Raw genomic sequence first — 14,572 nt, 5'->3', positions numbered from 1 at the left:
GCATGAAAGGAGGAGGGAGAGCTATATGATTAGGATTTCAAATAGAATCAAACCGTATGTTCTTCTCTCACAACCTGGAATGGCTCCCAAGGCCTCCAGGATGACACCCGGTTCCTTGTAGACCAGCAGGTGGGAGCCTTCATGCCCCAGCCCCCACCTGCCTTCCCGGGTGGCTTTCCCCTGCCCTGCTCCCCTGATGAGCCCCAATTTCAACACTCTGAAGCACTTCCACATCCTAACGTATGATGGTCTGCCATCTGTCCGTGCTGTTCCCTGAGCAGGCCCCACCCCACCCCCCTCCCTCACCACACTCACTAGCCAGTCCCAGCCCCACAAGCCAAGTTAAGAGTCCTCCTCTGTGCTTCTAGAGTCCCTGGGCTTACCTTCATGCAGGTCTGTGATTTGTTCCTTTGAGTCTCTCTCTCTCCTCAACCAGACGCAGGACAGCAGCTACATCATGTTCTGCATTCCCTCTGCTAAGGCAGATGTGAAGGGGACGGTTAACTACTGATCGCGTTGTCCTGGGCCCTTCGGGTCTGCGCTGTCCAAGATGGGAGCCTCTAGCCACATACGGCCATTTAAATTTAAATTTTAATTAATTGAAATTAACTACAATTAAAAATTAAATTCCTCAGACACACTGGCCGTGTCCCAAGTACCTGATAACCACGTGAGGCCAGTGGTTACTGCCTTCACTGGACAGGGAAGATAGAGAACATTCTTATCACTAAAGATTCTCTTGGATCGTCTTACTCAATCTAGATAAAATATCTTTTATCCTTAGATCAAGCCTGAAAAGTAGGAATTACTCTTCCCATTTTGCAGATCTGAAAACCGAGGCTCAGAGAGATTAGGAACTTAATGAGAGATAGGGCTGGAATCCAAATAGAGGGGAGTCTGACTCTGCTTCTCCAAGCTCCCTCATCAGTCATATCTCTACAGCATGGTGGGCGTGCCCTGAATTGGTGATAAAATAATTGGCCAACCAAGGGAATGAATGAGTGGATAATGGGCCAACAGTGCACTGTTTAGTCAGTCCTCCTTCTCGTAGGGACTCCACTGTGAAACTTTTATCTAACTAAACATCTTCTATTAAGACAGTATTTACATGTCCTTCTGGGTTAGAATAAACTTCAGACGTAAAGTTTCTTCTTCCAGTGGATCTGCATACCTCTTGCTACAATTCACACTGCAGTGCAAACATAGACATGTCAGAGGCCTAGCCTAGAAACCCAGATCACGCACCATAATCATCACCACTCTGTCCCCAGTGCCTCCCATAATGCCCAGCACGTTGTAGGTGCTCGGGGAATGTTGCAGTCTGTGATAATTTAAGACATTCTTCCACTTGAAGAGAAATTTGACCTTACCATTTTCAGGATTTTTTTTTTTTCGTGGGGAAAAGGGGAGCATCAAAAACATCTCCAGTTAAAGGGACTTTAGGAACATTGCCTGAAATTCTTTTTAATCATTGCATGGAAATCTAGAATTGAACGCCAAAATTTCGAGCCCCAGCCATGCCCGAATTCCTGGGAGAACGAAGCATTTGGTAGATACGATTGCCTACTGCAGCAAATATTATGTCTCTTTACATCCGTTTTCTCTCAAATCTGAATTTTCTTTCTTTCTTTCTTTCTTTTTTTTTTTTTTTTTGTAGCTGGAAGCCAAACATCTGGAAAGACAATCTGGCTCAGAAACCAGTTGCTGGAGATGCTGCTCAGTGTAATCTCTTCTTCCCAACTTCATCTGTCCTCTGAGTGAGTAGCTCCAGAAAGAGTGATTTGGCATGAGGCTGCCTCATACAGGGTGCGGTATGAAAGCCTTTTCTTAATGAAAAGTTTAGCATCTCTGAGTTGGTTTTCTACAGTGTGCTTTCTGCACTAGGCAGAAAGAAAATTATATTCTCTCCACCCAATAAAGCAGACCTTGCCCTAAGATATTCTGATGCAAATGTTAAACGGGCATGAGTAACTGGAAACAGATTTGGTATAATTACAATAAACTCTTTCCGTCACCATTGCTACAGTGTAATTGTTATTGTTTTGGCAGTTGTGATAATTACTGATTTTGATGTCCTGTACTTGGCAGGCGATAGAATGGAGAAATTGTTAGCCCGAATAACATCTATCAAGGAAAAGTCTTGCCAAACTCTTCTGCTATTTACTGTTAGTAACTTCCCCAAGTTGGAAAAAGGAGTTGTCTGCCTTCAATTAACTTTCAAAACAATGTGTAATCATAAAGTTCCATTAACTCTCTCAGACTGCCTGCCTGCTTTATCTGAGCTCTGGAGTCATGAATTCAACAACTCTTTGTTGAGTACCTACTGTGTGCCAGACACTGTTCCTCTCTCAGAGCAAGTGGGTCCTTACTCTCACTGAGTTGACATTTCAGTGTGTACGTGTGTTTGGGGCAGGGAGGAATTGGGGTGGGGAGTTACCCCTCAGTAAAACAGCCTTGCAGATACTTTTACTTATAAAGTCTTTATATTTCTAGAATCAAGGCATCGTAGAACTGGAAGATGCCTTGGGGATGAGGAAGGCAGGCATCTTCCTTTTTGACTTTTTGAAAAGAAATGTAGTATACTGTTTAGGCATCTGGGGTCTGACAACTAGACTTCCAGGGTTCAAATCCCAGCTCTGCCCGCAGGGATCTTGAGGGGGTTACCTAAGCCCCCATGCCTCTCTTCTACTCATCTATATGAGGATAAAAATGGTATCTGCCATAGATGGAAATTAACATGTGGATAGCCATGAGCATGGTGCCTGGGGCACTCTCAATATTCCATAAGCTAACTGCTGATTATCACCATCACCACCACCGCTACCATCATCTTCATCACCGTCACCATCACCACCACCATCATCATCATAATGAAGGAAAATGGCCAGAGCGTATCAAGAACTCTGCCAAAGTCATCCAATTAATAAGCGGGGGCATGGCTAGAAAGGAGGGCAGTTTCTTGACTCCTAGTTCCAGTGGCCACACCCTCACTATGCTGAGTCTGGCAGCTGGTGCTGAGAACACTGCCCAACAAAGGTGAATCCTTCCCTGACTCTCAGGAGGCTGAGTCCTTTGCTGAACCATTGCCCCTGAGGATGGGCTGCACAGCTCCCTTCCCTCTTTTCCCTCCAGCAAGTCTGTATTCTTTAGACTCATCATTTTAAAACTCATTTTTGAAAGTGACAGTTAAACATGTATTTTTTTTTGTCTAAACCAATAAAGATGCATACATACTGGACTGTTCCATTTAGATTAGTTTTGACCAATTATTTAAAAAGGGAGTTAAGTAATCGTTGTGTGTTTTATATGACTACATTGATGTAATTAGATGGGTGGTTAGTCATACGCTGTGTAAGTATGAATGTTAGTGAGTAGGGCTGTCAAAAGCCTGCATATTTTTACATCTATTGATACAGAGTTTCCAATTGCTTTGAAGAGTTTTGGCCCACTTACACTCCAGCCATTAATAGACAAATTCCATGTATTTCACAGCCACCTTGCCAGCATTTTATTTTACCAGTCTTTTAAAATGGAGTGTGTACTTTGCTAAGGGATATCTGGATGTTAACCTGAACTTGACTTTTCTAGGTGACTAGTGAGGCTGCACATTATTCCCGTGTTTCCGACGTGTCACTTGCTTGTGGACTGAGAGATAATTGGTAGCATTTTATTGACCCCTCTCCCCCATGCAGGACAAAGGAAGAGATGTTTCTGAACCTGGGGCCCGACTGGTTCCTGCTGTTCGTGCAGGCCCACGTGCACCCCAGCTCGGTGGTGCTGGGGCTGAAGCTGCTGCTGCACTTTTTGTCAAGCCCCTCCCTCCGCGCACGATTTAAAGACGGCCTGCCTGCCGGGTCCTGGGTGGAGCGCAGCTCCGAGGGCGTGGACATCATGATGGGTGAGTGTGTGGCCATCTCTGGGAGGCGGGTACCACCTGTGGTCTGTAAGTGAGGCTGCTTGGGGCCTGCTCAGCCCCGTGCAGTAGGATCACCTTGACCCTGACCCCCGATCGGCCCCAGTCCCCTCTGACTTCCTTTTCAGGATCTCCCCGTGGCATCACTGCCCTTCAGATGCTGGGATTTCTTCCCATTCCTCAAAGTCTCCTTAGCTCTTTCCCTCCTCCTGGGGTGCCTCCTCAGCCCTTGACACCAGCACATCTCTCCTGATGTGAGGTCTTCCTTAAGGCCCCTTCCTCCAGGAGAGGAGGGTCCCGTCTGGATTAGGACACCTCTGTTATACTCTCTTTTCTTTGTAGTTCTTATCACAATTCACAAGCATAGATTTATTTGGGTATTTAATTCCTTCATGTCTGTCCCTCCTATTGCATTGTAAGTAGCTGATGAAGGCCCGGGGTTCTGTATATTTTGTCAAAACGCTATGTTCTTATTGTCTGATACAAAGAGGTCTGGTCACCTCTAAGGAGTTAGGCACTAAATTAGCGTCTGTTTTTGAATGAATGAATGAATGAATAAATGGGCACATCAGGAGCAGGGAAAGGACCTCCTGTTGAGCACTTTCTTGTGCCCCTGTGTGTATGACGTGTATTTCCATCAGGCGCTTCTATGGGATGGGCGGGTGGCAGGGAGTCCTCGACTAGAAGCGACCGCAGTTGTTCTCAGTGGCTGTTGGGCACCTCCCGCATCAACAGAGAGCCTGCGGAGCCACCCTCCCGTGCCCGACCAGAGCCCCTGCCTGCTTCCTGGCTTCCGAGTCTTGAGCGACTCTCTGGCCCACCACGTTCATATCCCGGAAGTCTACCTCGTCGTGTCCACCTTCTTCCTACAGACGCCTCTTACGGAGCTGGTGGACGGGCCCAAAGTAAGTTCTCGGGTCGCCCTGGGATGGGGCAACACTCTTGGTTTTCTGATTCCACGTGACCAAGGCGGTTCCCTAAGACTCCCCTCCCTCTTCCCCTCTCTGTCTTCCAACTCCAGTCCTGACCTGCTTCCTGCCCTGGCAGCCCCACCCCCCTGATTAGCTCTGCAGATACCCTTGGCTTCCTCAGCCTCAGCCTCCCATCGTCCCTCCCAGTGGGGCTCCGTTTTGATCGATCAGTCCCAGTTGTGAGTCTCTCTCTCCTTCTGGGCACAGCTGGAGAGATCACATGACTGTGGGGGCATTGTGGAGAGGCGAATGGCTGCCACCACTGAGGTAGGGCCTCAGCTTATGCCTCCGAAGAAACATGTCCCTTTGCCTCAGTCACGCCCCTGCTAGTCCCCTGCACTCCAGTGTGAGCCCTGAGTCTTCTGGCTCCCAGGCACCCTTTGCTCAGATGACTTACCTCATGATGGGAGTGGAGGCCCCCATGAACCCCCCCCACGACATGTACATGCCATGACCCTCTTGATCACCTTCTCTCCACTGTTGCTTGCAAAGGGCAGCTTTTCTGGGCTAGTCCGGCGTCCTTTGCCTCCTTTCCTCAGTGACCGCCCTCCTCTGTTATCCCTTCTTTTGTGTTTTCGGCATCTTCTTTTTTACTGACTCTTTCCTCAGAGACCATAGGCGTAGTAAATTATGTCCCACCTACAACCAGGAGCTGTCCCCTTGACTCACACTCTTGACCAGCTGCTGTCCTGTTTGTCACACTTCTGTCCTTCCTTGGCCACATTTCTCCAAAGAGGAGTCTACACTCACGATACACACCTTCTTGCCAGCCTCTCACTAACTCACTGACTTGCACCAAATCCAAGGCTTCATTGGCTCCCGTTCCTGTGGATCAGGTTCAGACTCCCCGGCCAGCATCATGTCTGACTTGTCTCCCAGCCTAACTTCCTCTCTCGCTGGCCTTTTCGTTCTGTGGTCCTCCTGAGTCACCTCCCCAATAAGACCAGCAGCCTTGTGCCTGCCTGTCCTGCAAGCCCTTTCTCCCACCATCACCTGCCTGGGGAGGTGTCTTCCCTCCATTCTCAGCTCGGATGCCGCCTCCTGCTTAGACCTCTAGACAGCAAGAAGCATTCCTTTTATGCCTTATGTGACACCAGCATGTTTGCATTTTACACTTGCCTCTCTCCTGAGATACTGAGCCCCTCAAGAACAGACCTCAACTCTTACTCATCTTCCAGGGCACCTGACAAATAGACTCAGAAATTGCTTCCTGGTCTTGATTGAGCTGAGTTGAACTTCACTGAGTCGACATGGATGGAGGGTCATGGCTTTGCAAATAGAAGGCTAGAAAATTCACCTCTTGCACATCCTCATATTTGACCTAGTTCAATCGATATATGCCAATAGTATTACAGATCACACTTCAAAGTAAAGTTCTTAATATACTGTCCCAAATTCATAGAAACCCTGTATTTTTATTTTTCTAAGAACGTATTACAGGAAACAAACATTTGCTGAATGTCAGGACCCATGATAGATGTTTTTACATGTTTTATATCGTTTGATATTTTCAACAACCCCATGGGGTAGATAATATAATTTTCATTTCAGAGAAAGAAACTGAACTGCCAAGAGGCTGAAAAGGTTGCATAAGCGCAGCTTTTAAAGAGGCAAAGTCAGGTCACCCAGCTCATCAACCCTGTGCTCTGTCTGCTGTGCTCTGCACTTGCCCCAAAGCCTTGGAATTTGTTGTATGCTTTCTATCATCACACTCACAAGAATTCATTAAAGTTGATTGGGACATTGAGTATTTGTGATGTCAGACCAAAAAGAACTAAAAGAACTGAACTTGACGCCAGTTGCTGGTGAGCACCCTCTCTGAGGTGTCGCTTTCCCCAGTGCGCCATCAGGGGGCTGAAATTCCCCGAACAGGCCAGCCGCCTGGGCTGCTGCCATGTGGTTGGTTTTGCCTTTCCCACCGGGGCCCCCTGGGAAACATGATGTGCTGGCTGGAGGGCTGGTCCTCTTGGCACATAGCCACAGGTCTCTTTACAGCCCTGGCCCCCTCTTTCAGGACAGCCTGGACGCCATGCTGCAATGGCTCTTGCATAAGCACCACAAGGAAGAGGTCCTCCGGGCCGGGCTGTGCACGGAAGGTGCCCTGCTGCTCCTGGAGATGCTGAAAGCCACCATGAGCCAGGTGAGACCCACTCCCCACGTGCTGAGAGGAGGCTCCGATGGGAAGACGGTCTCGGGAAGTCAACCTTGACCTTTCCCGGCAGCTTGCAGTAATGCTGATAATTAGGATGTGTTATTCAGAAGTCTTGATGGAAGAGGCAGGTTGGGTTCCTGGTAATAATTTAGGTGCACAATGGGAAACCCTGTCTATATGTGCCCAGTGGAGTTTATGTGCTTTTGCCAGAAACATCTACTTCCCATTTGTTTAAATGCTTGACTTTCTTCACTGGGAGATTTAATGTCTTCAGTCAGAGGGAACATTTGGGAGCAAGCCCTTTAAGTCAGGAGCTTCAGGGGCCCTGTGAGGGGAAAGGGGGCCTCTCCCCTCAAGAAGCTCACCTCTGCCAGGACAGCGGGCCTCTCAAGTGGGTGACCCATGAGGTGGAGACCTGCCTTGTAGAAGACAGACGCCCACCAGCTACAGATGTGACATGGAGAGCCCTTGATTCAGGCCTTCCAGGCCCACCCTGAGGGTGGGCAGAGAGGTTTCAGATGTGGAGGCAGATGCGAGGGAGCGAAGGGCATGTGGCCTGTGAACAGGAGTAACCGTAAGCCAGGTCACAAGAACTTGCATGAGAGGCTGAAGAATCCTGACTTCATTCTGCAGACTCGAAGGGCAGCTGGAGGTTTGGTATGTGTGGGGAAACCCTAATTGCATGATTACCTAACATTTAAACAAGAAAAAAAAAGTAGACAGTAAAAATCACCCAAAACACACCCATCCAGAGATCCACTGTGAACTGTAGTGACGTATCCTTCCAGACACCTAAGATTTTACCATATCCTTGGAGGATCAGACTGCAGATTCCTTCTGCCTTTTTTTTTTAGAACTCAACATGTTGTTGGGATTCATTATTTGTAGATAGAAATTTGTGTTGTATCTCAGAATGTTCGTTATTACAAAATATTCATTATGAGCTTTCTTGAGTAGACATCTCTATTCTCCAGTTTGATGTCCCCCTTCATATAAATTCATATAAATGCAAGAAGTACACTTTGGATCATCAGTCAAAGTGTACTTCTTGCATTTTCTTTCTCAGGAAGGTTGCATCAGACATTATACATACACGTTTCCCCTTCTCACATACATTTCACCATCTCGTAGAGATGTGCTTGGCCCAGGCTTCCCAGCCTCGATGACAAGGCCAAACTGATGGTGATTTCATAGTTGACTTCTTTTGCATTTATTATTACTGACGTCAATAGCATTTTCACATGTGTGTTAACCATCTCTATTTATTTTACTCTGAATTGCCTGTTTCATCTTTTGCCATCTTTGCCGTGCGTGTGTTGAGTAGGAAAAGAAAAAAAAAAACAGATCAAGCTCTTTGCTCTTTTTAAAAACAGGAGTGCACTTAATTTTTATTAAACACTCTTTGAGCATATAATTAGATGGTCATATGCTTTTTCCTTTTAACCAGTTCCCTATAATGAATTATATTAATAGATTTCCTTGCATTCTTGCAAAGATCTCACTTTGCCATTTTGTTATTGTTTTTTTAGCATACTTCCTTAGTCTCCATGTAAATGTTTTATTTCTGATTTTCACTCATATTTATAAGTGATATTAGCTTGTAGTGTTCTCTTTTTTTATATGCTTTCAGGCTTTGGTATCACTATTATGCTAGCTTTATTGAAAAAAGGGCTTTTTTCTTTTTATTCAAGAAGATGCTAAATTCATTATTCTTGTATTATTTAAATTGCTCCTATGAAAATTCCGGGGCCTGAATTTTTCCATTATTGCCCTGCTTAGGCTTTTAAATGTCTCCTTGACCTAGTTTAGGTAATTGGTATTTTTAGAACTTCTTCCTACTTGTTCAGTTTGCCCAAGTGGTCTGTTTTAATTCATTTAATTTTCTGTGTCATTATTTCCTTCTTATCCTTAATTTGTAAATGCATGCTCTCTCTTTACCTCACCTGTCCTTACTTAAGGAGCTGAGGACTTGTGGATTTATTTAAAGAGCCAACTTTCGATATATTTTATCATTCTCCTGATTTTGGGGGGGAGCTGTTTTAAGATTTTGATATTTGACATCATCTTCATTTTTTGTTGTTTTCTAGGGTTTCTGTGATTGAAGTTTTAAAGACCTTTTTGACTCATATTTTTCAGTGTCTCTGTGGTGGGACTTTTTAAATTTAAATTGCTGTTACCCCTTCCAGTTCAGTTTTGTCCTAGCAGAACATATGTTTATGCTTTCCTACTTTGGGAAACTTATTCATGGTTCCATTGTAGCCCTAATGTGCAGTTAATTTGGGGATGCCTGAAAAAAATGCATATTTTCCATTTGCAGTGTAAGGAGTTTTTTAACTTTCTAATCAATTAATGTTATTTAGAAAGAGCAAATCAAAGGAATAACACAAAAGCATTTAAAATAAAGAAAATATACAGTATGCACAGAGAAGTAAAAAAATTAGGCCAAACATTTTACATTTTAATAACAAACATAAAATGGGTAACTGGTGTGCTACAGATGTGACCCTTAAACTGGGTCAGAAAACAGGGCCCCACCTACTGGGGTCTAACAAACATGTAACAAAAGCAAAGTTACTGGAAGATTATTTTGGTTCATTGAAGCTATTTGCCATGAAAGCATCATTCACCAAGTATGATAGAAAAGCATCAAAATACAAAAGGCAAAAACCAGAAAGATAAGAGAGAAAGGTTGGGGACGTAATTGTAGTGAATAATGCTAATATAGCTTTCTCAGTTTATTATATTTTATTTTTTGCTTGGAACCTTACTTTGTTTGCTGTTACTCCCCTGCCTCGTGATAACCACAGATTCATTTGCCTGTTCTTGAACTTGATATAAGTGAAATCAGACAGCATGTACTCCTTTGCGTTTGGCGTCTTTCACGCATCTTTAGGTTTGTGGGATTCACTTGGAAATTCATTCTTTTTTTATTGTTCAGTAGTATTTTATTGTGATAATGGATCACTGTTTATCCATCCTGGGTTATGAATAAAGCTGTTATACGTATCACTTGGTGGACATACATAATCCTTTCTGTTGGAAATATACCCAGGAGTGAAATTGTGGGTCACCAGCTGTACACGTGACTTGTTTTAGCAGATATTGCAGAATAGTTCTCCAAAGTGAAGTGCCAGTTTACACTCACCAGCTCTTAGTCTGCGAAGGTTCTAGTTGTTCCCAGGCCTTGTCAGTATTTAGCATTATTGATCTTGTAGATGTTAGCCATTTTATTGCATGCAGCTATCCTTTGGAAAAGACGGAATTATCTCCCTCGTGCAAATGTAGACACTGAAGCCGTGGAGGTTAACCCACTCAGGCAGGGTCACAGAGTGAGGGCATGGTGGAGGCACGTGTGTCCAGTGTTAGCATTTCATCCCAGGGCACTGCCTTGCCTAAGGGCCTTCAGGGGGTGCCTGTTGTTCAGTGCATCAAATTCAAATCCTTCTTCCCAGAGTTCAAGTCCTCTGTATCTGACTTTATCTCCCAACTTCCTCTATTTTTACCCTGTGCTCCTCACTGTGAAAATAAGCCTGAAGCACTAAAATGTCTCATTTAATTCTCATGACCTTATGAAATAGGTCATAGTACAATCTTTGTCTTGCAGAGTTGGGACTGGATGTGTAAGGTGATTAAGAAAGTGATACAAAGCTATACTGTTAGTAAGCAGCAGACTAACTCCAGAAAAAGGTCTCTGAACTCCGACCTCTGGTACTTCCTCTAAATCTAATATTGTGCTGTAAGAACTCGGTGGAGACGCCAGATGCAGGTAACTCCAGGAGCAGTTTCCCTCTGCCTGCCTGCTCAGCTGAAACCAAACCCACAAGATCTTGGGAAAGAGGTCTTAAACCTCTCTTTAGTTGTCCCCTTTCTTTTTTCAGTCAGGATTGAGTTTTCTAGAATGAGGCTCGGTTCTAGGCATTTGGTATTTACTTGGTTATCGGGACATCCTGACTCATGTACGCGGGGCCAGGACTGAAGGCTGGTGGGTAAATGAGGAAGCTGTGAGTGGGAGGGCCTGGGGCTGAGTAACTGGCCAACGGAAGACACGACGTCTGCCTGGAACACCCGCAAGAGTGGGCTGAGGGTCACTCAGTCTGGTTGTTGGCGTGGCTAGGTAGGGAGTGACCCTGATATTAAGCTTGGTCAATTTTCAAGTTCCAGGCTGGCTATCCAGGACAGAGAAGGACCTCAGGCAGCAGCTGGATACACTGGGGTTGGGATCAGTGACAGGACACAGCTGGTCAGGGGAGCTGGGCTCCAGCAGGGCACTAGGGTGCAGCCAGGATGGAAGCTGCGCCAGGTGGCTAAGACCAGGTTATAGTGTGGGGCAGACAGGTGCCCAGGTCCCCTCAGGGCACTGTATATCACCTCAGTGCCACATGATCCATTCCAGACCCCTGACTGGTGGGGAGGGGGCTCCTTAAGCCCTGGCAGCCTCGGACAGGATTTATCCATGTATCAGCCAGGGCAGGAGCTAGAGCTGGGGGTGTTAGCATGGAGCCAGTGAAGGCTGGGGTCAACCCTAATTGGCAAGTTTCTTGTTCACAGAAGCCATGTCTTACCACATAGAAAGCATGGGGAAGACAGACTTGACAGCCAGGTTGCCTGGGTTCAGTTCCCGGCTCTGCCCCTTGCCTGCTGGGTGAACATCAACAAGCTACTCAGCCTCTCTGTACCTTTGTCTTCCCATCTGTAAAATAGAGATACATGTAAAACTTACCTCAGGGGGTTGTTGTGAGGTGAGAAGAGGAATCTGTGTGAAGCCCTTGAACCCTGCCCCAGGTGATGACCAGTATCCCTGCTAATCCACAGTTTTCAGTGTCTTGCAATGAGATATCTTGCTGAGAGTCTCAGAAAGGAGGTCTTCTGCCTAGATTTTAGGTCCTCCTGTGCAGCCCCCCAAGTCACGCACCCACTCACCACCTCTCACCAAGTGTGCCCTCAGCCCTCGACAGGTTCTGGAGACGGCGCGTGGGAGCGGACCTTCCCGGCCAGCGTGCTGCAGTTCCTCGGCCTCGTGCACAGCGCCTACCCCCAGGATCCGGCCTGGCGTGCCCCGGAGTTCCTCCAGACCCTGGCCGCAGTCGCCTTCCCCCTGGGAGCCCCTAAGGTAGGACATGCCTCTTCCCCGCCCCATGAGAGCCAGGGTTGAGCGGCACTGTCCCTCAAGGGTGAAGGGCAAAATTCCTCCCTATCCCCACCCCTGGTCCACCACCTGCAAATTAAAATACACTTTAAGGCAACTTGGCTGAAACCTTAAGCAAAAAACTTGGGTGATTTTCCTTCTCTTGGCAAAGATGCAGCTTCAGGACATTTTCGGCTTGCGATTCAGTAACTTTTTGAGTTGTTAGGAATCTCAGTAATGAGAAATTTGATGGTAGATGGAGTCCAGTTTTATGTGGAATACCCACACGCTGATAATGCAAACAACACAGTCGATCCCAGGAAGCTCATGGCCGGCGCCCCCTGCAGGGGAGGGGCGGAACTGCAACAGCGTCCTGTCTTCTCAGGACCCTTCCTGTTTGCGGCCATCGGAGGGTTTGCCGAGGCCCAGCTGGGAGGGCAAAGGGACCGACTGGGTCTTGAGGACGAGGTCTGACTGTGGGGGTAGAGAGATGAGAGTGAAGTGCTATGGGAAGAGAGGTGAGTGAGTTTGAGACCAAGAGCCAGTCCCAGCAGGTCCAGGGGACTCTGTGCTGAGAGCATCTGGGAGTTGAGAGGAGCAGGCGGGGACCGGTGAAGGGCAGGTGTAGGAGGAGGAGGGGCACAGGCCTGCTCATCACCCCACGCTGGTGGAGTAGGAGCTGAGACCCAGCCTGGGAGAGTGAGTTAGCCACACCTGGCTGCAAACCAGTAGCCAAAGGAACATGCTAGGCACAGTTGGTAAGTAGAGGGTTTAGAAGTCATGCCAGGCACAGTGCACACAGGTAGTGTTTGCTCCATAATTGTTTGCTAATAGATGAAGTGAGTGAATGGTCATGCTCTTTAAGCTAATCTTTTCTAGCAGTGCGTTCATGGTGACAGCCTCCATCTACTGAACACCTGCAATGGTCCTGACCTGGGGCTTCACACACCCTAACGGGCACCCGATGCAGGCGGTGTTAAAGTGGAAAGAGATTCGGGGAGGTGAAACTGACCAGTTTCCTCCTGGTTCAGTGGGGCTGTAAGACCCATCCCACAAAATGGTGAGGGGATGAAACATACCACAGCTTACGTGATTAGTGAGTGACAGAGCCAAGATTTAAACCTCACTCTCTCACCCCAAAGCCCATGTCCTTTCCATCATTGCGTTTAAAATAAGATTAAATAGCCAAATAAAATTTAAGAGTAATTAGTTTTAATAAAATGACTAGAAGATTTGCAAAAAGAGGAAATGATTTGATGGGCTAATAGCAACTAAAGCAACGTAGTAGAAAAGGAAGTAAAAAAGAATCAATAAAGAGCAAAGGAAGGCACTGCAGGCAGTACTGGAAGGGATGGGGGATGGGACCCCACACACAGGTGCCCCGGGCCAGGCAGGGAGGAAGGAAGGCTGGCCCTCACTACTCCCCCTACCCAGAGAGGGCCAGGGCTCCGAAGTCGATAGCCTGACATTCTCAGCCCAGATCCCCACCTCAGCCCCTGCACCCACAGGCCAGACCCTCCATCTGCTGAGTCAGGGTTCCAGCCGGCTGCGCACCGGCAGCCACAGAGCGCACTCTGACCCAGGGCTCTTCCTCCGCGTGCTCAGTAGTTCCTGCCCGAGGGAGGGCCTGGCCCAAAGTCACCTCCCAGCCTGTGGTGGGTGAGCCCGCCCCCAGTTCCAGAGCTCTTAATCCCCAGGGCTCCTCTCCCCATTTCAGCTCCAGGTCCTCTCCAAAAGGCCTTTGTTTGCACAGAAAACATGAGAGACTCTTCATGCAGAAGGCTGGTGACCAGAAGGCTTTGATTTGCTGTGATTTTATGTGGCATCTTTCCAGTCAAGGCCGCATGGAGCTAATTAATGCAGTCACCACCTCCCTAGGTGCCGTTAAATTCATTTTATGGCTTAATTAAGAATGGCTGCATTAATTTTATGAATGAGTGAAGGGAGGTGCCAACAGATGAACGTGTGAAAAGTCCATGGGCTGGGAGTCAGGAGACCCTGGCCCCATGTCCTTGGGCATGTCATTCAGCCTCCCAGCATCTCCGTGTCCTCCTGGACGTACCGGGCTGATGACCCCACCCCGTCTATCTCCCAGTATTTTAATAAATGTAAAACTGAGACAGTGAAGGCCAAGGTGCTGCAGGGCTGGGACCCCAGGGCTGGCTGAAGCTCTATTTCTCTTTTCACCTGAGGGTCCTGTCTGTCAACGTCAGCAGAGCCTGGCAGGCAGTAAAGGTGAGGGCTCCACAGGAAGATGGGACATGCTTTCCTGATGGTACACTGGGGCCAGGCATTGCCACGTGCACTGTTCCCTCGTTGCGTCTTTGTGAGAGCCTTTTTATCATTACCTCTTGACTGATGGGGACTGTGGCTCCGAGGAGGATAACGCCTTGCCCAGGACACATCCCGGG

The 14,572-nt window shown here is 47.2% G+C and overlaps 1 protein-coding gene across 1 annotated transcript in view; it reads left to right on the top strand.

Annotated features, from left to right (window-relative positions):
- WDFY4 (WDFY family member 4) overlaps positions 1-14,572 on the top strand; it is a 269,557-nt gene that overhangs the window by 119,422 nt on the left and 135,563 nt on the right. The window contains exons 28-32 of the mRNA XM_072971154.1: positions 1,658-1,757; positions 3,693-3,898; positions 4,649-4,818; positions 6,899-7,024; positions 11,982-12,146. Of these exons, the coding sequence (XP_072827255.1) occupies positions 1,658-1,757; positions 3,693-3,898; positions 4,649-4,818; positions 6,899-7,024; positions 11,982-12,146 (767 nt within the window). The remainder of the gene's footprint in view (positions 1-1,657; positions 1,758-3,692; positions 3,899-4,648; positions 4,819-6,898; positions 7,025-11,981; positions 12,147-14,572) is intronic.

Source organism: Vicugna pacos, chromosome 11 (genome assembly GCF_048564905.1).
Source record: "Vicugna pacos chromosome 11, VicPac4, whole genome shotgun sequence".
In the NCBI taxonomy this organism is placed as follows: Eukaryota; Metazoa; Chordata; class Mammalia; order Artiodactyla; family Camelidae; genus Vicugna; species Vicugna pacos.
This window is presented reverse-complemented; position numbering and strand designations above follow the sequence as displayed.